General features: G+C 38.5%; 2 protein-coding genes, 1 long non-coding RNA gene and 1 pseudogene across 7 annotated transcripts; 3 read left to right on the forward strand and 1 right to left on the reverse strand.

The window, feature by feature from the left end:
* Positions 1-6,233: 6,233 nt before the first annotated feature.
* LOC148697603 (uncharacterized) lies at positions 6,234-7,336 on the reverse strand. Its single transcript, XR_015961256.1, has 3 exons — positions 7,062-7,336; positions 6,722-6,879; positions 6,234-6,458 (listed from the first exon to the last, which is right to left on the reverse strand). It is a non-coding gene; the product is annotated as an uncharacterized LOC148697603 (long non-coding RNA).
* Positions 7,337-11,092: 3,756 nt separating this feature from the next.
* Positions 11,093-15,237, forward strand: LOC137722637 (serine/threonine-protein kinase STY13). 4 transcript variants are annotated; one of them, XM_088692820.1, is made up of 7 exons: positions 11,093-11,293; positions 11,855-12,124; positions 12,439-12,571; positions 12,687-12,882; positions 13,619-13,743; positions 14,381-14,539; positions 14,664-15,237. In XM_088692820.1, the coding sequence occupies exons 2-7, from the start codon at positions 11,907-11,909 to the stop codon at positions 14,949-14,951; spliced, it is 1,119 nt and encodes a 372-aa protein (XP_088548946.1). In that variant the 5' UTR covers positions 11,093-11,293; positions 11,855-11,906; the 3' UTR covers positions 14,952-15,237. The 4 variants fall into 4 exon arrangements, with proteins under 4 accessions (XP_088548946.1, XP_068317786.2, XP_088548945.1 ...); XM_088692819.1 differs by having other exon boundaries at positions 11,153-11,463; XM_088692818.1 differs by having other exon boundaries at positions 11,153-11,376.
* Positions 15,238-15,418: 181 nt separating this feature from the next.
* Positions 15,419-17,132, forward strand: LOC137722636 (pentatricopeptide repeat-containing protein At5g15300 pseudogene; annotated as a pseudogene). The gene has a single exon (XR_015961786.1). The product of XR_015961786.1 is annotated as a pentatricopeptide repeat-containing protein At5g15300 pseudogene (transcript).
* A 3,155-nt stretch (positions 17,133-20,287) lies between these two features.
* Positions 20,288-24,418, forward strand: LOC137722560 (MACPF domain-containing protein CAD1). Its single transcript, XM_068461591.2, has 7 exons — positions 20,288-21,121; positions 21,815-22,053; positions 22,139-22,334; positions 22,436-22,513; positions 22,795-22,978; positions 23,091-23,254; positions 23,559-24,418. The coding sequence occupies exons 1-7, from the start codon at positions 20,864-20,866 to the stop codon at positions 24,174-24,176; spliced, it is 1,737 nt and encodes a 578-aa protein (XP_068317692.2). The 5' UTR covers positions 20,288-20,863; the 3' UTR covers positions 24,177-24,418.
* The last annotated feature ends 84 nt before the right edge of the window (positions 24,419-24,502 follow it).

Here is a 24,502-nt window from a genome sequence, read left to right on the forward strand (position 1 = left end):
GGATGTGGATCAATCTTTTTCCGCAAGGTTGTACGTTGAAATAATGAGATGTGTATGTGGATTATACCGGAGTCAGGAGATGATCAGCTGATGGAGAGGTGGAATTGTTGGAGAGGGAAAAGCAGCTGATGGAGAATTTCCCGATTGGCAACTCGAAGAGAACACAAAGAGGCTGAGAGGCGCTTGCTATAAAGCCAAGTACAAGAAAATGTCCATTTCCAGCTAAGTAGGTCTTATTCATACACAAAATTTCTCTCTCTAAACCCAACTTATAAATTTTTTACTTTGAAATCTCTATTATATCCCACACGTTCAAAATGGATTTAGAAAGAAAAAGAAGAAAACGAAAAAGAAACCCAGCCAAAGTCACCTCTGGCATTCACCCTTACCTCTCCAAACCCAAAGACACCAATGTTCTTCATACCCTCACCAACCACCTAGCCACGCCACTTGCACCTCTCCTACCACCCACAATCAAAAGACCCAAATTCTATCCCATCATAACATAGAAACAATACTTCAACACCATAATGATAAATCAATTCAGAGATATCATCTAATTAAGTCTTTTTTTTTTTTTAATCTCAGACCATTAAAAACTAATTCGATGAGTATGTGTGCAGAATCCTAGTACTTAATTCTTTATTTTCATAAAAATTCACCTATCTTGTGATAAACCAATTTGAGGTTGAAACTCATAAAATCATTCTAGGAAATGACAAAGGGTTTCGTCGGTCAAGGGTTTGAGAGAGGGGGTGTTTTCATGGAGGGGTGGGGATGGGGTAATCAGACGTATTTTCACTAATGGACAACTTTTGGCTTTTTCTTTCTAAACTCATTTAAAGGTCAATGTCGATGGCACATTGATAGGATTTTTAATACCTGCCCAAAGCGTGTTAAAATCACATAAAATACTTACAATAGTACAAGGTAATCGAAGTATAGTCGGCTCTAGTAAGGTCGTTCTCGACAAGGATTGAATAAATAATTTATATAAAAACCAAATCTTAATTAATTATTTGAAAACAAAGTTTGGAAAATGTTGATTTTGTGACTTAAGATAATAAAAATGAATTTAACAAAAACAAGTTAAAAGATTCTGTGGGAGTTTGAGACTCTCTTCTCCCACATTGGTCAACAATATTTTTTCACTAGCCTTTATATAGGCTTATTCTTTTTTCTTAGTAATTAGAACTTGGACCATTTGGAAATGGATTGAAGGCTTGGGCCTTATGGTTGTGTGGATTAGGCTTGATGATTATAATATAATATTAATATTAATGAATATAAATTAATCAAGACAAGGGCACTTGGGGCCAAGGAATTAAAATTAATCTGATCAATTAGTTTTAATTTCGAATTAAGTTTTTAATTAAATTAATTAAAAACGTTTTGATTAATTGGAAAGAGCTATATAGCTTCAGATACATCCAAAAGGTGTTTGAAGAGGTATGAAAGAGCCTATATAGCTAGAGTCCTCATTTCCATCAATCATTATCTTTTTCTTCTCCTTTGTCTTCCGTACAAAATTTTCAGAGAATAAACACACAAAGCAATTCGCTAGAGTTCTATAATCCAGTGCGGGTTGTAGAATTAGGTAGTTGTATCCTGGTCGAGCAGACATTGTAGAATCACAAGCACACGAGTGGGACGGAAATACTGTTCGAAGGACATAGCGTTTGCACTAGCCTCTACCTTCAATTCATTCAAGCTAGTATCATTTTAATTTTTTTTTGTAATTATTGTGTTATTGCATTCTGTATTGCAAGTATTTTTTTAATAATAAAGTATAACTATTTCAGTTCTGTATTTCTGTTATTTTATTGTTTCTAAAATTGTTCGCCAACAAATTCAACAAAAGGAAAATAATTAAAAGAAAACAGTTTTGAAAATCAATTTAAAAAAACACTAGAGTTCTACCATCACCTTAACAATCTTACGTTGTTCTGCCAATTACTTATGAATTATATATGCATATTTTGAAGGTTCGGTTTTCCTAACGTATGCTCTACTTGGGCTCCCAATCTAGCACGTATATCAAAGCAATTCATTTGTAAATTCAGATCAATCTAAATATGCAAGACTCATTAAACTTTATAAAAACTCTTTGAAAAATCATGCAACCCTTAAGACGTGGTATTCATGCTAAATGAAATTACTATTATTAACCATAAGAAGTCTTTGTCAATATCAGGGACCGACTTTCAACCAAAATTATGCTATGTACTATGTTCCTTTTAAGTTTAATGAGATCTCCTATCGTTTCCGTAGAAAAATAAGTATTAGAAAATTTTCACTTCCAGCTAATTAGGTCTTATTGATAACTGAATTAATCAAAGGTTAGGAATGGCATTCGGACCCAAACTTTCTCTTTCTATATCTAACCTGTAACTTTTTATTTTGAAATCTTTGTTTTATCCCAGATACATAATGGATTGAGAAAGAAAAAGAAACAAAACGAAAAAGAAACCCCGCCAAGGTTACCTCTGACATCCACCCCTACCTCTCCAAACACATAGACACCCAATGTTCTTCGCCCCTCCCCAGCCACCCAGCCACACCACTTGCATCTCTCTTACCACCCACAATCTAAGACCCAAATCTCATCCCACCGTAATATAGAGATATCATCTAATTAGATGATATAATCTAAGACTCAATTAGGTCTTATTGCAATACTTCAACGCTATAATAATCAATCGATTAAGAGATATCATCTAATTAAGTCAATTTCTTTCATGTCAATCATTAAAATTAATTCAATGAGTATGTATGTAGGATCCTAGTTCTTCTTTCTTCATTTTCACAAAAAAAAAAATGACTACTTTGTGATCAACCAATTTGAGGTTGAAACTCATAAATCATTCAATAGGAATGACAAGGGTTTCGTCGGTCAGGGGTTTGAGAGAGGGGGTGCTTTTGTGGAGGGGTGAGGAAGAAGTAATCAGACGTACTTTCACTAATCGACAGTTTTTTGGCTTTTTCTTTTTAAACCTATTTAGTATATGGGGTATAATATAAATTTCAAAAAAAAAAAAAAATTATAAGTTGAATTTATAAAGAGAAATGTTGGGTTCGAATAAAGTTTCACTGAGGGTATTAATGATATACAACTAAGGTGGACTAGCATTTCCTATTGCATGAGGTTAACACCTTTAATTGAAACTAAGGTTCTAAAAGACGCTAGGCGTTAGTCAGACAGCAAGCTAAGACCTAGCGCCTGGGCGCCTAGGTGGACTAGGAAGATTTAACTAAATCCATTATATTTTATGTAAATAAGTGTATGTTTATACTTAAAATATATATAATTTCATCATAAACTATAAAATAGAATGACACATATATTATGAAGTATTGGAACATAATGAAAACATGGGAAACAAGCATATAATGTGTGCTCATTTAAGTATTTAACAAGTCTCTTATAATTTATTGAAAGAAATAAAATGTAAAATGAAAGTTATATATTTTCTGCCTAAGTGAGTCGCAACCTAGGCGGGTCTAAACGGGCTAGGTTGTGACATCCCACATTGCCCAGGGGAGTGATCCTTATATGTATATTCTCATCCTTACCTAGCACGAGGCCTTTTGGGAGCTCACTGGCTTCAGGTTCCATTGAAACTCCGAAGTTAAGTGAGTAGCACGCGAGAGCATTCCCAGGATGGGTGACCCATCGGGAAGTTCTCATGTGAGTTCCCAGAAACAAAACCGTGAGGGCATGGTCGGGGCCCAAAGCGGACAATATCGTGCTAGGGTGGTGGAGCGGGCCCGGGAAGTGGTCCCTCCTGGGCCGGGATGTGACCTAGGCGATCTAGGCAAGCGCCCCAACAGGTATGTGTGCCCTTACCTTTCTTAATTTTCATACGTTTAGGCATTAATTGGGGCGGTAACCAGCCACCTAGCGCCGTTTTTAGAACAGTGATGAAAACACATCAAATTCAGATTGAAAATATATACCTGCCTTTTAGATTGGAAAGATGGACTGGCGTTGCTCGTGGCCTTCAAATTTGTATTACTTTGACTCATGCACTGCCCATTTTATTGTCTTTTCAACTTTCGACTAATTTCCAAATTAAGAAAATGAAAGGTGTTTGAAAGACATTTTAACTCAAATATAAAGCACCAACATTATACTACTGACACAAAACGCTACAGAAATAATATATTCATACCATAAAATTTGCTCCTCCTCAAACAGGTTTAAGCCCTTATAATTTCAATGGACTCCATATTCATCAATGTTTAGAAGCTAGTACGGGAGGATATATAATCTGCCACTAGACACACCACCTGTATAGTTGCATTGTAGATGACATGGCATATGTATCACACCGACGTGGGTCCAAAATATGACGGATTCATGCAACGTAAGATGGCTACCCATATGTCATATCCCGGCCTTAGGGGGACCACTTTCTGGGTCCGCTCCGCCACCGTAGCACGATATTGTCCGTTTTGGGTCCCGACCACGCCCTCACGGTTTTGTTTCTGGGAACTCACACGAGAACTTCCCAATGGGTCACCCATCCTGAGAGTGCTCTCATGCGCTACTCGCTTAACTTCGGAGTTCCCATGGAACCCGAAGCCAGTGAGCTCCCAAAAAGCCTCGTGCTAGGTAAGGATGAGAATATACATATAAGAATCACTCCCCTGGGCGATGTGCGATGTCACAATCCACCCCCCTTAGGGGCCCGACGTCCTCGTCGACACACACACGACCAGGGTTAGGCTCTGATACCAAATTGTCACATCCCGGTCTAGGGGGGACCACTTCTCGGGCCCGCTCCACCACCATAGCACGATATTGTCCGCTTTGGGTTTCGACCACACCCTCACGGTTTTGTTTCTGGGAACTCACACGAGAACTTCCCAATGGGTCACCCATCCTGGGAGTGCTCTCGTGCGCTACTCGCTTAACTTCGGAGTTCCCATGGAACCCGAAGCCAGTGAGCTCCCAAAAAGCCTCGTGCTAGGTAGGGATGAGAATATACATATAAGAATCACTCCCTTGAACGATGTGGGATGTCACACCATATGTGACGTGAAATAGGGTTTGAGTGGCCCAACAATCTCGATATTTTATTTTGTCTAGTTGGCTAATAAACAACGATCACGTTTTTCTCACTCCAGATGATCACATCAGAATTAGGTATCCACTGCATCAAAGATTGTTGTCGGTTTTTCGTCCACGAGGTGTACCTATACAGCTGAATTAGAACATTATTGGCCCAAAAAGTGGCATTTTTCCATTAACCACGTCGGATAATCCGTATGTTCATGCAAGATTAGTTAATCAGTATAAGAGCGGGAAAGAGGGCTGGGAATTAACTTGGGAATTGGGATGTAGGGATGAGGATGAATGGGAGAGAATGATGTGTTCATTCAAAAAGTGTGGGATATGTTTAGGTGATCAACTTTCACATTTTACGTTGCTTTAGGCTGCGTGTTAGAAATGTCTCTGTGAGTCTTTCCGGTTCCCAAAATAGGTGGATAATCATAGTTTGCTGTCAGTTGTTCTTATTTTTTTTAAATGAAAAAGAAAAGTGTAGTTCTTTTCTTATCAAACTATGATTTTTCAAGAATATGAAACTAAAAGCGAAATTTTAAGAGCTCAATATAGTAGTTTCACTTTTGGTTGTTTATTTTTTAAAAAATTGAAAGTAGTTATCAAATGAGTTGTCAAATTTTCAATTTTTTTTTATTAAATTAAGACTGTGTTATGAAAGGCTGTTGATTTCTTTGTTGTTAAATATTTTCATTACAAGCTGAAAGTAGTTATTAAAAAATTACCAAACTAAAAGTAGTTACCAATACAATAAGAAAATCAACAATTTTTTATTTAAAAAAAAATAAAAGTAGTTGCCAAATTCGTCTTAATACAACAAGAAAAAATATATATTTTTAAATAGTTTTAACGTGTCTAAACCAATGACATGTTTTTCTCAACTTTAAAAGAAAAAAAAAATTAAAAAGTCAACAATATATGGCAGTCAATAAATAATACGGACACTTTGGTTTATCTAGCACATATGAGGTTTTGGATTTAACTAGTACTAGTTTTTCTGTACGAGCCTTACCTGAGAAAGGCATTTTCTACGTAACGGCGTGCTACGCACAAAATACAAAGTTTTTTTTACCCTTTTGCGTTTGTATTCTGCATGCATTAGTTTCATATGTCCATAATTTTCCTTATTTTGGTAGTAAAAATGAATTGTCATGAGATAGACAAACTGTTAAAGAAAAGATAACAAATATAAATATATTGCAGAAAAATTCCAAACAGTAATTGTACCTTTACATTATAGGAAACAACTCTTGAGTAACTGCGAAAACTGAAATGCATGAAATCTCATCAACCAAAACCAGGAGGCACATCACTACCATCAGATGCTCGTTTGTGCTCCATTTCCGTAAGACATGCCAGGTGCCAGTCTGTTATCGTCGGGAGCCAGGCTATCCTGCAACCAAACAAAGAAGGCAAACAATGGTTAAGGGGATTTAATTAAAAGTGGCTTCCAGACTACTGGATCAGTAACATTTGGAAAGATGTTAGGGTAGAGGAACTATAATGTTGGCATGAAATGAAACCTTTCTCATATGACCAATAAAGTACATTACACATATCATCTGTGTAATTCTGCAGCAACTCTCTAAAGGCCCCATCATTGTTCGTAATTCTGGAAAGAAAGAAGAAAATAAGGACGGTGATTTAAGTACTCACCAATTCAAAAATGGACCTTCAGAAAATTTAGATGGTGATTGAAGCCTCGAAGAGCTATATTCTTCTCTACCTACTCATGCATGGGAACATCCCTCCTGGAATTTCCAAAAGGCATCCTCAGGACCTCATCCACGGGAACAACACTTAGAACCCTGGCGCTGGAATTTCCGTAAGGCATATAAATTAATAAAGTTTAAGTTTTTCAGTTAAAACAATTGCTCAAACAATCACTTTTTAAAATTAAGTGTGTCTTCATATTTTCTACATAAACAATCACTTGCACTTGCAATATAAAATAAAAAATAAAAAAAGGGATAGAGTTCGTGAAAATTCGAGAGACCTAGGATAAGGGAACATATCGAAAAGATAGTATTTGGGCTTGGAGGTATCAATTTCATCGGGGGTTCGAAAAAGTCTGATATCCTCCCAATGACGCTGCCATTTGATGTTGATTTCGTGGAAAGGATAGGGTCTCATCACCGGTTGCTGCTTCGGTTTCTGCTCCACCACTCCATTGGCTTTCTCGGCCATCGAGTTTACGATTACGGCGCTATTTCAAATTCGTACGGTAAAGCCGACAGAACAATGGAAAAATTGGATTAACATAATCAATAGTTCATTGGAAGCTGAAATTAAAGCCCATGATAGGGATAAACATGAAATCTATAGGGATCTTCAATTTTTTTTTTTTTTTAAATGAGGATAGGTGTGTGGCTCATTCCATGTTGGCCTTTAACGATCTAAATTGTTTATTTTTTAAATTGTATTTCATAAATCATTCTTGAAATATTAGTTAAATTGGAAATGTTTTAGTCAAATTGGAAATGTTTTAGGTAGCTAATTGAGTTAAAAATTTGATACGAACACTATGTTCTAAAAACATTGAATTTCATCATGAGAATCAAATGACTAAATGGTTTCGGACCGATTTGAGTTTTTGTAAGGATAATCTATTAATAGAGATTTAAAAATAGACAACTTGGATTTGTTGGGGAGTATGCCTCACAACTAGTCCCTATATTTGCAAAAATATAGAGATCCCTTTAGATAAACAACATGTATATGTCTATACTAGAGGCCCTTAGGTGAAGGGGTCTTTTTTTTTTATTGAACATATGAATTAGTTGTAGGCTTCACACCACATCAAACTTAAACAATTTGAATTGTCTATTTTTCAAGTTGCATTTTTTAGATCATCTTTGAAAAATATTAGCCAAATAAAAAATATTTAGGATATTAATTCAAAGAAATTGACAAGCACCTTGTTCTATAAAAACAATAAACAATCCAGCTTTTCTTTTTTTTAGTACATCGATACTTTTACACTAAGGTGAGGGGGGGTTCAGTACAACCTAATTTGGTATCGAATTCGTCATCCACGATATTCAAACCTAAAATCTTTTACTTTCAAACAAAATAAAATATCATCAAATTATAATGCTAAATGGTAATAATCCAGCTGCTTCGCTCCAAAGCTTTGGGCTCAAAGATTCAGAATGAATTTCATTCCTGCACGGATAATCTGAGTGTAAAAATCTCCACACACTTGTTCCAATCAGATGGCGATGGGACCTGTGGGTACCCATATCCACTCATGTCACATACATGTCAAAACTTAAAAGAAGAAAAATCACACCCAGTAGGCCCACCCTCTAAGGCCGACTCACTCAACTGGTCCCAACCAACCCCCAACCCCCAATACATCCCCGGTCTTCCCAAGGGGCCCAAACTCTCTCCACACCCTCAAATCCTCCAGGTCAAGTCATGGCCCATGCGGCCATACCACAATCCTCACTCACGTGTCACGTGTCGCTCTCACGTGTCATGAATTAATTGGAAGTGCATTACTCAATTTATTTATATTATTATTTCATGTTCATAATGTATTACAGGCCACTAGAATGTTTGCACGTGCAAATTTCAAAATTAAGATATTTCTCCCAGGCTCCAAAACCAACGCTCCAAGCCTTCCAGGCACAAAACATTGAAAAGTCCTCTTCGGGGACAAAGCTCCCACACCATCATGGACAGAAGACGATATTCTCTTGTCTCAATCTCTCTCTTCTTTTTATTCGTTTTATTTGAAAGATTATAATTAAACCACTTTAATATTTTGTATCGATTCTTTTATATAATAAAAAGAAAAGATAAAAAGATAAATATAAGAGGAAGAGAGGGAAAAAGATGAGAATATGAAAGAAGAGAATTTTACTCTTATGATGATGGTAATACAAATTGGCACCAAATAATATGTCAAAATATTTACTTTTCTTTTTCTGACCCATGTTTATGGCATGGTTATTTTGAGAATTTTACTTGAAAACCAAACCCTTAGGCCTTAAGGATATGCTAAGGTAGTCGACATTGATACATTAAGAACTGAAATTCGAATTTGAGTGCAAGAAAATAATGCGCACTATCTTATCCTTATGAATTGGCCCAATTCATCTAAGGACATCACATCTCAATTTATATATGGACCTATTTGAACGATCATTAGTTTCGAGTTCAAAACTAGTTGTTTTACTACTTTAAGCTACACTGAGGGGAGAGGGAGCATTTGAACCCCGGGGGGGAGGGGGGGGGGATGACATAATGAGTTGAAAATGAAGAACTTATTCACCAAGACAATACAACTCCTGTTGTTTACGATTTTTTTTAATCATTAATTTTACTACCAAGGCTAACCTCAAATTCATATCACCAGCAATGACTGGTATCATTTCATCGACCAAATTTTTGTCTATTTGATTGTACCACGTTGATACAATCTTTGATGCAATACAATTGTTATATCTAAAATTTTGTGAATCGGTGACAAGTTTAGAATGCATAATAAATTTTGTAGAGTGCCAGTAACAGCACAATCGCTACATATAACATTTTGTAAATCCATAAAAATCGAATAACATTTTCAAATATTCATGTAAGCGAATATATGAGAATTGGTTTTTCATTCCTTTTAACTTTGAATAAGTCTTAGTCCACCATATAATATTGTATTATATTCACTTGAATAGGTGAATTAGGTGAACCAAGTAATATCTAAACACAAATAAATTCCATCTAACAACTACAAAAACAAGACTTTGGAAACAAACTCCAAGTGTCAAGAAATATCACAATCCCTAATATCCAATGGCCGCCCTCTCCTTATCAAGGTGTAAAGATTGACATTTAAAATCAAAATAGACACATTTTCTTTTTAGGTCAATAAAATAGACACATTTGAGTTCATACAAATTTAAAGAAATATCAACACCGACGTCCCATACACAAAAATACTCCCACTTACTTCATAAGAAAATTCAAAGTTGTCTTTTTCATTCATTTTATTAAATACTATGATAAATAGATTTGAAAAAAGCAATGGATAAAAAAGATGGAAGAGGATCCTCTCCGGATCCACTTTGTGGGAATTATAGGGATCCTTATATTTTAGTCGTTCATCGTATATCATACAATTAATTTTTGTCATGTACTATTTGTGTTTAATTTTAAATAAAAAAAGTCAAATGCTTTCTGACCACACGATGCATGATGAATGACTAATATGTGAGGATCCCTAGAATCCCCATAATTTAGATCCATATGGGATCCAAATCCAAAAAAAAAAATTGTCCTAACTCCCAACTTCTTTTCAAAATTTTATACAACTTATATCAAGGGAGCGGAGCCACTAGTAGTATATCTACTAATGTAATTAAGTCAGATTCTCGTTGACAATGTGTTCGATATTAAACAATTATGCTGATCTATTATGTGACTTTACACAACTCTTCACGCATAAATATTTTTAATTATTTTTAGTTTTAATTGTAACCCCTTGTAGCTTTCATTGTAATTCTTTTTTTAACAGAATGATATTTTAAATTATTTTACTTTACAAAAATGAGAATTTGAACACGAATAGTCTCAAATACTGTAAACCGACGGGCCTAACTCTCATGAATAGGACATATCAACTTCCCATCCAAGCGCAAACCGAGCCGAGCCGAACAAGATGCCTTTGTCACAACATGACTTCTCCATCTAAGCAACCTCTCGACTAGGCTAGCAATTTCTTGGAGGAACCATTAACCTGACAAGAAACAACACAAAAATTAACATATTTCGAGTTAACTTGTTAAGGAATCGGAACGTTATTGAATCGCTCATTAAGAATCTATTAATAAATTAGGTTATTGTTAGGTCATCAGTTAAAATAACGAGAATGACACAATCTATTATAACAACGAGTATGATACGAAAACGACGCACACAGCACAAACACATCCGTTTGCCAGGGACCATGAACGTCCAAATCGCAGATGCCACGCCCGCAACGAGTAAACCCTTCTTGTATGCTCTCCACGTGTCCCCTACCCATTCGTCACATCACTTTCCTCTTTTTACTCTCACCTCTAAAGTTTTGAACTTTAAACCCTCGTCGGAACACTCTCGGAATTTTTATCTCTCATCGGAGCTCTCCTCCTCAGTGGGTAGAGAGAGAAAACGCCACGATTTATAGAGAGAGAAAGGAAAGCGAACCTCGGAAAACAGAGATTAGACTATCTCTCTCGTGCTTTCTAGGTTAGGGTTTTTTTTCCTTTTTCGTGTCGAAGTTCAAAGAGAAAAAGAAAAAGAAGCTCCGAGCTAAAAATTAGACGTTAAAGGTCGCGATTCTTTGCTTTATTACTGATATTTTAATTGGAATTATCTTTTTCTCGGATAAATTTTCTCGGGAAAATTTAGCGTCGACTGTAAGTTGCTTTTTGCCCATTTATCTGGTTTTTCTATGCTGTAAAATTCCTTTTATAAACCGACGAGTCTTCCACCTCAAGCAAAGTTGTTCTTACATGTTTGAATTTTAGATAATTTTTTTTTTTGGGAAATCAAAAAATTGACTGCTTTTTCTTTGTAGCAATTTCCCCTTGTTTTTTCTTTCCATTTTGTGATATAAATTCGTGGAGTTCTGGTAGTAGTGGGAGTAGAATCTGCTCTGAATGTTTAGTTTGGATAAGAAAGTTTCAATCTTTGGAGAAATTGGGTTTTTTTGTGATGTTGGTTTTGTGGAAATTGGAGAAAATGTTGAGTTAAACTTGATGAAGGGTCGGAAAATTGATTTGGGATGATGTGGATTTTGTGATTAAGGTGGAAAAGATGGTTGGAATGGGGAATTCTGGAATTGTCTGAGGGTTGCAGCATGAGTTGCAGCGTGAGGAGCGGCGGAAGAGAAGGGAGGGAGCGCGAGCAAGCCGTTTTGAGGAAGTCCGTGGATGTCGAGACCAACTCGGGCTCGCAGAATGGTTTGATTGCTGCCCAGCAGCTGACAATTGACGAGAATTTGCTGGTGGACCCGAAATTGTTGTTTATCGGGGCGAAAATTGGTGAGGGAGCACATGGCAAGGTTTATGAAGGAAGGTCAGTCTCAATTCCTTTTCAGTCAACTCTTATGGTCTCAACTTAGTTGCTATTTACTTTGCTTGCTGTGTTTGGTAAAAAAATGTAATGTACTTCTTCGAGATTACTTTGCTGTCGATTAACGTTTTATTTGGATGAATGCAAGTCCTGGTTATCAGCTGAAAAGTTTTGTTTGTAGATTTGTGAGAGTTACTGATTTTGGTGTCATCAGATGAATTAGGTTGTACCATTGTGTTATTGCGAGGAATGTTTGTGAGTGGTCTGTGTGTTATCAAGTGTATTAGTTATGTACATGTAGTCTAATGATTTTTCAGATACGGTGATCGAATTGTTGCTGTCAAAGTCCTCCATCGTGGGAGCACTACTGAAGAAAGAGCTGCGCTTGAGAGTCGTTTTGCCCGTGAAGTTAATATGATGTCCCGAGTAAAACACGAAAATCTTGTTAAGGTAAGTGCCGTGATTAAACATGTCCTCTTTAGTTCATGCATGCTCAAACGGTTTGCAAACCGTTGGTTTTCATATTGTTTCACTGGAATTCTTAATTTAATTCTTCTTTCTACAGTTTATTGGAGCTTGTAAGGAGCCGCTTATGGTGATAGTTACTGAGCTATTACCTGGGATGTCACTTAGGAAGTACCTGATGAGTATTCGTCCAAATCCATTAGAACTCCACGTAGCCATTAAATTTTCTCTTGACATCGCTCACGCTATGGAATGTTTACATGCCAATGGGATCATACATAGAGATCTAAAGCCGGGTACCGTATTGCTAGTTTGAGCTGTACTTCACTTCTGTGGTTTTTTATTGCTGGATAATGTGTAGTGGAACAATTGGCTTGTTTATATTTTATTGGATAGTGCTATTCACACACCCATTTTTACCTCCCACACACCCTTGTTAATTTTTGTCCATTGATCTTCTTCAATTCATCCAATCCAATGGCCGGAATTTGAGAGGGGTGTGAGGGAGGTAAAAATGGTGCTGGGATAGCACTACCCTACTTTTTCAGTTGACAGACGTTTTTTTAATGAATAAAATTAAGTAAATAATCCAATTCTTATAAGGGAAACATTGTGTCTCTTTCTTTTTATGGTTCTTTTTATGGTGCTTGAGCTAGAAGTTTACCCCCTTGCCGCAGACGTTGCTTACAGTTTTCTCCAAGTTGAATTATTCTTTTTGTTGGACTTCCATTTAGTTCGGAAAGTTGCTTTCATATGATCAGTTTATGCTATCCTAGGACCAACAGTTTTGAAATGATAAATGGTAAAAGAATGCAGCTTCACTTGGCAAGACTAGGCTGTACTTTAGTTCTAGATGCTTGCCCTTTTTATTTTCAGCTGGGTTATGTGATGCTGGTTTTTCAATTTAGTATCATTACTCTTGAAAATTAGTAAGTTTCGTTTTCGTGGATCACATGAAGCATTTTTATGTGGCTCAATTAGTATTATTATTCTTATGGTTTTTAATGATACATATGAAATGTCATATTGCAGACAATTTGTTGCTTACGGCGAATCAGAAACATGTAAAGCTTGCAGATTTTGGTCTTGCAAGAGAAGAAACGGTTACAGAGATGATGACAGCAGAAACTGGGACTTACCGCTGGATGGCTCCTGAGGTTTGTCAACATGTTATCTTGCTCGTTTTATATTACTTTTAATCGCTGATACAAGAACTTTTATTTGGTTGAATAAACTGGACAGGTCTAGCCTTTTTGTTTTGAAACGTTGCATGGTTGTTTGAGTAGAATGCAGAACAATAAGTTATTACTCTCGTTCTGCCTTCTGAACGTATTTATAGGTGCATTTCAATTGTGTATCTATGATAGATAGGTTTGAAAATGCTTCATTTGAAATACGAATATTGCCAGAATAATTTTAAACCTTGATTTGTCCATAACTACTCTGGTTGCTGGGGCTGATTTTGGGTTTGGAAGGACTTTCCTACACACAGAAACATAGACATTGATAATGACTTGATGCAGATATTTAACTGTTACATATGGATTCTAATTTCGCAGTTCGTGGTTTCTATTTTAATTAGGGTTGGAGGGGATGAGTGAGGGTTTGTATAATACGTTGAACTAGTTACCATGTATCCCAAGTATCATTTAACAAAATGTTAGAACACTATCAATCATGCAACGTTATGCGCTGATGAGTCAAGCTTTGTAGTTCCATTCGGGTCCTTTTGGTTGGTTTTTGTTTCTGAATCTGCTTAAAAGCTATATTGATCTGCTTTAATGTATCTTGCAGCTGTATAGCACAGTAACTTTGCGACAGGGAGAGAAGAAGCATTACAATAACAAGGTCGATGTATATAGTTTTGGGATTGTCTTATGGGAATTATTGACTAACCGCATGCCCTTCGAAGGCATGTCCAATTTGCAGGCCGCTTATGCTGCTGCTTTCAAGGTATAACAATTCAATCTGTTATTTCTGTTAATGCATTGGGTCATTCTGTGCAGTCTGTCATTTCTGTTAAAACCAGTATTCTTTTTTATGTTGCTTACTCTTGCATTGTTGTCTGAGAATGCAGCAAGAGAGGCCTCTACTTCCGGAGGACATATCGCCCGATCTTGCATTTATCATTCAGTCCTGTTGGGTTGAGGACCCCAATCTAAGGCCTACGTTCAGCCAGATCATCCGCATGCTCAATTCGTTCCTCTTCAAACTCTTACCACCCTCACCGCCGATACCAGACACTGACATGAAAGAAGCAGCAGCAAGTAACGGTACCATGACTGAATTATCTGCCAGGACAAGAGGGAAGTTCGCTTTCCTCAGGCAACTGTTCAATGCCAAGAGGACCAAGAGCTCACAGTGAGCAGGCAACATATTTTTGGAAACCATCTTGTTCCAACTGAAAGGAACTAGGCAGACACACGATCGTAGATACAATTTTAGCAAATTCGTGATCAATCACTCGAAAAACGATGATATGATGTGCAAAAGACGAGAAAACACGAAATCAAATAGTGTTTGATGGGTGGAAAATTCATCAAGAAAATAAACATAAAAAAATTGAGGTTGGTTGTTGTGTAGGAGGTGACCTTATTGTAAAGGAACAATTTTCTCTTCTCATCAAATGGAACCCCTTCTTTTATGCCAAATCATTCCGTGTATTTACATTTGTAGCCTTCTAGGTAAAGAAATTCCAGCCAAAATAGTTTGCTAATAGAGGGTTACCATGGTCATAACATCTGATGCGAACGTCGTCGTTTCGGGACTCTTCAAATACATAATAAAAATCCAATCAGCTGCCAAGAAAGCTCAGAGCTTTCGGAATGGAAGATGCTGAGTGTGAAACTCGCCGTCTCCCACACACTCTCCAAGCTTCTGCAACTTCCACATTTCTCTTCCATGGCGCAAGTCGAATCGGCCCAAGCTTTCCTCACGAAGGCAGGTCTCTTCTTCTCTCACCAACCCATTGTCGGAAAGCTCGTTGCTTTCGCGTCGCTGTCGCCGCTGGGATGCCTGGCGCACGCCCATGCCCTGTTCGAAGAGACCGCCATGGACGACCCCTTCGTCTGCAACACCATGATCAGAGCTTACAGCAACAGCGTCTTCCCCGTCAGAGCAATACAAATTTACAACCGTATGCAGGAGATGGGTGTTGGGTCTGATCACTTCACCTTCAATTTCGCGCTCAAGGCTTGCGCCAGAGTGGTGAAGCAGATGGAAGATGGTGTGAAAACACACGGATTTGGGGTGGATAGAAAGGGAGGGGAAATTCATTGCCGGGTTTTGAAGTTGGGGTTCGATCGTGATTTGTATGTGCGGAATTCGTTGCTTTTTGTGTACTGTCAGTGTGGGTTTGTGAGACTTGCGCGGTGCGTGTTCGACGAAATGACTGAGAGAAGTGTTGCTTCTTGGAATATTATGATATCGGCTTATGATCGGGTTAACGACTTCGAATCCGCTGATTCTTTGTTTCGATCGATGCCTGAGAAGAATGTGGTTTCCTGGAATACTTTGTTGGCAAGGCATGTTAGGTGGAGCAACATTGAGGCTGCGAAAATGGTGTTCAGAGAAATGACAGGGAGAGATTCAGTTTCTTGGAATTCTATGATTGCTGGGTATGTTCAGGTTAGAGATTACGATGGAGCATTGAAGCTCTTCAATGAAATGCAAGTTGCCGAGGTGGAAGCTACTGAAGTAACGCTCATATCAATCTTGGGTGCTTGTGCTGAAACTGGCGCGATGGAGATTGGAAGGAAGGTCCACGAGTCCCTGAAGCACCATAAGATTGGAGGGTATTTGGGGGTTGCCCTTGTAGATATGTATTCGAAATGCGGAAAATTGAATTCAGCCTGGGAAGTGTTCCATGAGCTGAAAATGAAACCCGTCGGCTGCTGGAACGCGATGATTGTGGGTCTGGCCGTACATGGTTACTGCAACGAGGCTCTGAAATTGTTCAAAACTATGGAAATGCAGCATGGCGAAGTCAGGCCTAATCGGATTACATTCATCGGCGTTCTCATTGCGTGCAGCCACAAAGGTTTGGTGGAAGAAGGACGCCGGTATTTCAATCACATGATTCAAGAATACAACATTATGCCGGACAATAAACATTACGGTTGCATGGTTGATCTTCTCAGCAGAACGGGATTGCTTGAAGAAGCCTACGAGATGATCAAAACTGTGCCTAGCGGCGCAACGTCCTTGCTGTGGAGGACCTTGTTGGGTGCTTGTAGGGTGCATGGAAACGTAGAATTGGCGGAACAAAGCTTTCGGCAGCTTGCGAAATTGGAGCCTCCAAGGGATGCAGATTATGTTTTGTTGTCAAACATCTATGCAGAAGCAGAGAGATGGGACGACGTTGAGCGTTTGAGGAACGAGATGATTTGTAAGGGAGTCCCCAAAACGCTCGGCTTCAGCCATGTAGAGACGAAGTAATTGAAGACAAGTTATGATTTTATATGGATAATTGGATATAATTTGTCAGCAAAACAAAACCACTTTGTAACAGATTTTGTCAATTGAAATTCTAAAGTCTTACAAGTAATTATGTTAGTCAATTTTCATTCTATCGTGCAAATTTGGGTTGGAACTTAAGTATTGTTAGACAAGAACGTACAAGAAAAAGATGTGCGGAAATCACGTTGTTTTTGTTATCAGCTTTGAAAATATTTGTGAATGGTGGTCCAAGGACCACCTGGTAATTTCTTTTGAAAAGTAGTGCTTGGCCTTCATGTGCCTTACCCTAGCAGGCGTGCAATGGTGCTGTGCCTGCACTCTCTCTGTGTTTGCATGTTGGCGTGTGGTATTGGGACTTTGAAGGACTGATGAAGGCAACAATGCATGACCATGTTCGACACTTTCCTCTGGTCTTAATGGTGTCATACACATGTCACTGTCTACTATTTTGGCTATAGACTAAGGTTCCCTCATTAAAAGCAAAGAAAATTACCTCCACCTGGAACGTAGTGACCACACGGATGGTACAGCGACGATATGTTATCTTTTATTCTGGTTTGAAGGGTGTCATATAGACAAAGGTTCCTTTAGTGAAGGGAGAGAAAATTTACTTGTACCTTACAATTGAGATGTCATTGTGGTGTTGTAAGCTGATCATTTATTGTCATGTGTTTTAACCTTTATATAAAAGTGTGGGCCTATCATGAGCATCTCTAGTTAAGGATGACTTTAATGACACAAGTACAACGTATTGCGATGTCATGTACTAATGATGCAATGTCACGTGAAAACTGTTCCCAATAAGAGTGTGGGACTATCACAGCAAGGTTTTAAAAGACGCTAGGCGCTAGTCGGGTGGCGAGCTGGGACCTAGCGGCTAGGTGGAGTTTAGACGGGTGCCTAGGCAGACTAGGCAGATTTAAGTAAATCTATTATATTTCATGTAAATAAGTGTCTATTTATACTTAAAATATATATAATTTCAATATAAACTACAAAATGAAATTACATATATATTATGAAGTAGTGGAACATAATGATAAAATGGGGAACAAGCATATAATGTGTGTTCATTTAAATATTGAACAAGTCTTTTACAATTTATTGAGAAAAATAAAATGCAAAATGAAAGTTTTTTATATTCTGTCTAAGTGAGTCACAACCTAGATGGGTGCCTAGGTGGGTCTGAGCGAGTTAGGCGGGCTAAGCGGGTGCCTAGGTAGTCTAGGTGCATTTTCTTAATTTTCAAACGCCTAGGCTTTAATCGGGACGGTGGCCAACCTCCTAGCACCTAGGTGGCGCTAGGCGGGGATTTTCAGAACAGTGATCATGAGTATCTCAAGTGTAGGATGACTTTAGAGGCACAAGTACAATGTCCTTGTGATGTTATTACTAATGATGCAATGTCATGTGTAAACTGCACCTAATAAAATGGTAATTTGAGGTTTTCTATATTTAGGGAAAAGTACATTTGTCTCTTTGGGTGCGTTTGTTGCACCGGACTATCTCGAACTAGATTAACTTGAGGGACTAAGCTGGACTGATTTAGTGAAGCATTTGGTGCAGTGTCGAACTAAGAAACAGAATAATTATAAATAATAAAAAAAAGGAAAAAACAACCGGTTATATATAAAAAAATATCCATGTTATTGTTATTTGCTTCAACTTCAATTTCAACCAACATCAAAATTTCAACCAAAATTTCCAGTTCCTAAATTCTACCAACTTCAATTTCAACTAAAATTTCCAGTTCCCAAATTCTACCAAAATTTCAATCAATTTCAACCAACTTCAATTTCAACTAACCTACAATCAAATTCTAAATTGCATATTACCCAGAGGAAGAATTGGCAAATTAACTCATAATCTACCCCCAAAATTCATGTTCTCTATTAAAAACCAAAGATTTACAACCTCAATTTCTCAAAGGCCACGCATTGGCAATATATTTCCCATGAACGGTAAGCAAATCGGGCCTCCATCTGCGTCATTGAGGCCTCTATCTACGAATCAAACCTCCAGCCACAAGCCTCCATTTTCAATTGCGGATCTCAGTCAACCAAATTCATCCATGTTCCTTCGACCCCACCATCGTCTCCTCCTCCGAACCTCTCTTCTCCGATGACCCATCCTCATCCCATCCTCCAATTGACGTGAATGGCCATGCTGCCGGCAGTGGAGAGCTCAGACTCATCCTTGCACCTATCGTCGTCGTTCTCATCTTTTATGTAGCTTAGATTAAACCCAAAGAAGTGCAAAGCTGAGATTTTGTACATCTCATCGACGATCGTTGCCGTCGATGGCGTGGTCCGACGAAGTTGGTCGAGCAAACCAAAACCCAAAACAAAGACACGAGGAGGACAGTTGGACGATGACGCGAGGAGGAAAGGACGCGAACGGTCTTAGCAGTCCCCTACTGATTGGGGGGGTCTTGCTAAGCCCTTCTAACGAAGGACTTAGTCGAAGTGTGTCTGGTTTAATCCCATTAAACCTAATCCTTGTGCAAACCAAACATGAGACTACACTAGCAATTAGTCTAGTCTAGTTCAGTCCCCCCTAATTCGGTCAAACAAACACACCCTTTAAGTAAACTGCACTTGTACACTTGGCTCTTGAAGTTAATTGAAATTGTGGCCTATTTTGATGGAAAGACATTCCCTTATCTTTTATGGAAAGACTTTTCCTTTTCCATGTAAGCAAGTAATTAGTAGAGATTTTTCCAAAAGACTGTTAGTTTCCAGTCTTTTCCTTTTGTTTTTGGCCAAATTGCCAAAAGCACTTTTCAAAGAAAATTTATTATGGATTTCTATTTCCGTGAAATTCGGATAACTCAAAGATTCTAAATTTCAGATTCGTTGTCCAATTTTAGTTTGAATTTCAAAGTTTTTAATTACTATGCACCGAAGTATAGTTATGCCTTGGAGTTTTAAACGGTAAGGTGATTTGAATTCTTTGACCAAATAAAAATATGAACTATCACATTTTTTAGTCTTTTTGGAAATTTCTTGATGAGGACATTGGGATCAAAATAAATTAGTAAAATAAAACAAAATAAAAATAATAAAAATAGAATTAGACCAACAAGGCAACAACAACCGAGCTTCAAATTCAATCCCGTACGTGTGACCTGACCCCAGTGTAAGACGGCAATGTTGTTGACCGGTCGGAAGCCGTCTGATCAAATCAGAAACGCACGTGGCGGAATCAAAAACAAACACTCGAAGTCAATGCCGTCTCCTCGTTGTAACTCGGAAGCTGGTAGAAAAGTAAGCGAAATTTACAGAGAGAGAAAGAGAGAACTGTAGAGAGAGAGAGGGAGAGAGGGAGAATTGTGGAGAGAGAAGGGGTGGGAGAAGTATACACACAGAAAGAGAATGAGAAAGATTGGATAATCTTTCCATGGATTTTTGAGATCTAGAGGAAGGAGAAAGAGCTCCAGCTTGTTCGACATATCGAGTTCGAATCGAAGATTTTTCAGAGTCAAAGCAGCCGAAGAACAGAGAGAGAGAGAGAGAGAGAGAGAGAGAGAGAGAGAGAGAGAGAGAGAGAGAGAGAGAGAGAGAAGTCAGCCGAAGAACAAGTCCCGAGCTTTCTCGAGAAAATGGTCGAACAGAGAAATCTCCAAAAACCCAATTCAGAAAACGCCACGATTTCCCAATCCCCTGTGGGTTTCTGGGAAAGTTTCCAACTTGGTCCTTTGAATTGAGCTCCAGAACCCGAACAGGCAACTGGGTTTTGTGTTTCGAATTTGGGGTCGGGTTTTATCATCCGTGATCGAAAGAAGAGTGAGAGGGTTTTGGGGCAGTAGTGTGATGAGAAATGGGAGAAAATGCAGCAGCTTTGCACACAGCTGTGAACTCCGTACAGGCATTAGGAAGAGGTTTCGACGTGAACTTCGATACAAGGTTGCTATACTGTAAGGGAGCTGTGGGTACCAGGATTCTGGAGCTTGACGAGGAGTGCACCAGGGATATCTGCCTATATGATGAGATAGTTGTACCGGGTGTTTCGAGGGACATCAAGCATTCGCAGGAGGCCGGCGGCCGGCAGAGCTCTGGAGTCTGCAGCTTCCATGAGGTAATGCTTACGGTTTCATTGTATTATGGGATTGTTGTTTGATTGTGTACTTAGGTTGTTGTGTTTGCTATGAGGGTTTAGGTGGATGTTGTAAGAGTTTGTGAATTGGGTTTAGGTTGCAATTTTGCAAACGTTTTACTATGATGTGACTGTAGGGAAAGCGGATACGTGTTTAAGTTATGCGATTGATGCTCTTGAGAAATATGTCGCAAATTTGAGTAAGAAATGATGGGTAGTTGCAGAAAGTTAAATGGAACTTCATAAGTGTGTTTGTTTTTAGCGTCGGACGGGTTTAATGTAAAGGCACGGAAAATGGTCATCTCCATATGGCTCCGACTCCATGTTTTGTGTCCTGCCACGGTTCATGTGTGATAATAATGTTCGTAAATTACTTCCCTTGACGCACTAGCTACAACGTGTTAAACCTTTTTAATAATGTAATGGACTAGGAAATAGCCGGGCGATTGAATGCTCAGCTTGTAGGTACTTGTATGAGCTAGTTTAGCAACCAAACAAGAGCAGCATCTTAGTGGTTTTGAGACATTGGTGATTGTGCTCAACAGCATTTATCTCTGTTGCATTTTTTAAGAGGCTGTGGCTTACTTTTAACACTGTGTGTGTGCTCGTGCGCGTGTGTGTGAGAGGGAGAACCCCAAAGTTATTTAATGTGATCCTCGTGGCAAATGGTTGCAGATGGTTGAGTATTTCAATCAAAAGTCTAACGCATCTGGCAGCTTTCCTCTTGGGAGTTTCAACTTTGCATTTAGCTTCACTGGTTCAAAACATATTGATGCTGCAGCCACAAAGACTCTTTGTGTGGATGGATTCTATATTCCACTTGCTAAGGTCCAACTTTTCAAATCCCCAATAGTGTTGCAAGAAAATGTTAAACAGGCTGTCCCGAGTAGTTGGGATCCAGCATCCTTGGCAAGGTATGATTATGTATAACTTCAGTAGAAATATAGTGATGAAATAGTTACAAATGTTTGCTAATAACTGGTCACTCTTTCTTGATAGCTTTATTGAAAATTTTGGAACGCATGTCATAACATCAGTAACAATTGGTGGGAAAGATGTAATTTACGTTAAACAACACCATTCATCTCCATTGTCTACCATGGAGATCAAAAACTATGTCCGGGACATTGGAACTCAAAGGTTCTCAGATACAGAAAGCAATGGAACTTCAGGTCAAATGAAATTCAATGATAAGGCTAGTTCCGCTTTGTTTCTTTTCCTTTTTATTACTTAATAGCCTCCGTCTTTACTTGAAATTTAATTTCTGAGTATCACTTTTTATATATATACATTCAGGGTGGTGATCCTGGTTTATTCAACAGTCAAGGGATATATCCTCAACCCACTAGTGCACCATATCTTGCTGGGAAAGAAGTATGTAACGCATTTATTATTTGTCTGCAGTATCTCTGATGCGCTTGATGGTTTATCATGAGAAACAAATTTAAAAAAAGTATATAGTTGCTTCTGTCTCTGAACCTCTATTTTCCTTACATATAATATAGTTTACCATTTCTTAAATACATAAGAAGTACAGAGTAAACTCTCACCCAGCCCTTGATTTTGGCACACCTTTGAACATTTAATCACCTTGCTACCGAGTTGTGTTAGTTCTAGATGTTATTTCTCACTACCTTAAATTATTGTTGATGCAGGATGTCACGGTCATTTTCAGAAGAAGGGGAGGAGACGACCTGGAACAAAACCACACCCAATGGGCAAGAACTGTCCGTTCCTCTCCAGATGTAATTGAGATGACATTTTTTCCTATAGCGGCCCTACTGGAAGAGATACCTGGAAAAGAGCACCTGACTCGAGCTATTGGTCTTTACCTTGAATGTACGACAAATGAAATTGTCATAGATCAGTTAGAGTTTTCTTTTTCCTGTAGTGTGCTCTAGCGTCAGCAGTAAGGTAATCCTGATAAACGGTTTTGAAATTCTTCTTGTAGATAAGCCTCCAATAGAAGAGCTGAGATATTTCCTGGAGTTTCAAATTTCTCGAATTTGGGCTCCTGTATATGATAGAAATATTGGGCATCAAAGAAAGGAACCTGTTTGCCCATCCTTGCAATTCAGCATAATGGGGCAAAAGCTTTATGTCAGCCAAGAACAGGTATGTCTTTTTCCAGCAATCAATCTCTCTTCGCTGAGCTCTTCCATCCTTTAGGAGGCATATATCTGTCTTTGGACAGAATGAGACAAAAATTTGCTCCATTCTCTTTGGGCGGGGCCTGGATTGTATGAGACAGTGGGACATCACGTCCTTGAGATGTATAAATAGCCATTTCATTATTTTTTGTGATTTCGCAGTCTGAATTTGATTCATGGTTTGATAAAAAAAACCTTAGTTGTCAAAATTACACATCCTTCTTGGTTATGTCATGTAATCCCCATCAATGAAATTTTACAATGTGCAGGTTACTGTTAAACGGAAGCCAGTCACAGGCCTACGGTTATATCTAGAAGGAAGCAAGCAGAATCGACTTTGTATCCATCTTCAACACTTAGCATCTCTTCCAAAGATCCTTCAACCATATTGGGACAGTGATGTGGCAATTGGTGCTCCCAAGTGGCAAGGACCTGAAGAGCAGGACAGCCGATGGTTTGAACCAGTAAAATGGAAAAACTTCTCTCATGTGAGCACTGCACCAATCGAGAACCCTGAAACCTTCATAGGGGATCTCTCTGGTGTCTACATAGTCACTGGTGCACAGCTCGGAGTGTGGGACTTTGGATCGAGAAATGTCTTGTACATGAAGCTGTCATATTCTAGGCTGCCAGGCTGCACCGTACGGAGATCCTTGTGGGATCATATGCCAAATGAAAAGTCAAAGAAAGCAACATCCATGGGCGACTCAAGTTCAGGTTCAAGAGAACATGTCGCTGGCAACAAGTTGGTGAAGGTTGTGGACATGTCTGAGATGAGCAAGGGGCCACGAGACCATCCTGGTCATTGGCTGGTTACCGGCGGAAAGCTTGGCGTGGAGAGAGGGAAAATTGTTTTAAGAGTGAAGTATTCGTTACTAAGTTATTGAGTCGTTTATACATTTGCAAGATTGATGTGCACAGTGATGGTTTTTTGTTAGGTGAGAGGTAGTGTCTTTGGTGTTCATCTTGCATGTAACCTTTGGTTGTGTGATGGACAAAAAGAGTGAGAAGAGGATTGTGTCTTTGGGTGGTTTTAGAGTGAGTAGGTGCTGCCTCTTGAGATGTGTTTGTAAGTAAAAAGTTTGATATGTTAAGTTAATTTCGTGAAAGAAGCCACGTTTTAGAGCAATTATATCCCTCATTTACTAGGATCATAATTAATTGAATTGTTCCTTAAGGTGGAAGAGTTGTCCTCTTTCATATGTTTAGCAAA

The sequence above is a fragment of the Pyrus communis genome, chromosome 4 (assembly GCF_041283825.1).
Source record: "Pyrus communis isolate YQ-2024b chromosome 4, ASM4128382v1, whole genome shotgun sequence".
In the NCBI taxonomy this organism is placed as follows: domain Eukaryota; kingdom Viridiplantae; phylum Streptophyta; class Magnoliopsida; order Rosales; family Rosaceae; genus Pyrus; species Pyrus communis.

Bases quoted from the DNA above. Each gene is read 5' to 3' on its own strand.
- LOC137722637 (XM_068461685.2), top strand. From the start codon at position 11,907: ATGAGTTGCAGCGTGAGGAGCGGCGGAAGAGAAGGGAGGGAGCGCGAG. The intron at 12,883-13,618 runs GTACCGTATTGC...GTCATATTGCAG, and splicing joins ACATAGAGATCTAAAGCCGG to ACAATTTGTTGCTTACGGCG. The intron at 13,744-14,380 runs GTTTGTCAACAT...TGTATCTTGCAG, and splicing joins ACCGCTGGATGGCTCCTGAG to CTGTATAGCACAGTAACTTT.
- LOC137722560 (XM_068461591.2), top strand. From the start codon at position 20,864: ATGGGAGAAAATGCAGCAGCTTTGCACACAGCTGTGAACTCCGTACAG. The intron at 22,514-22,794 runs GTATGTAACGCA...TTGTTGATGCAG, and splicing joins CATATCTTGCTGGGAAAGAA to GATGTCACGGTCATTTTCAG. The intron at 23,255-23,558 runs GTATGTCTTTTT...TACAATGTGCAG, and splicing joins TTTATGTCAGCCAAGAACAG to GTTACTGTTAAACGGAAGCC.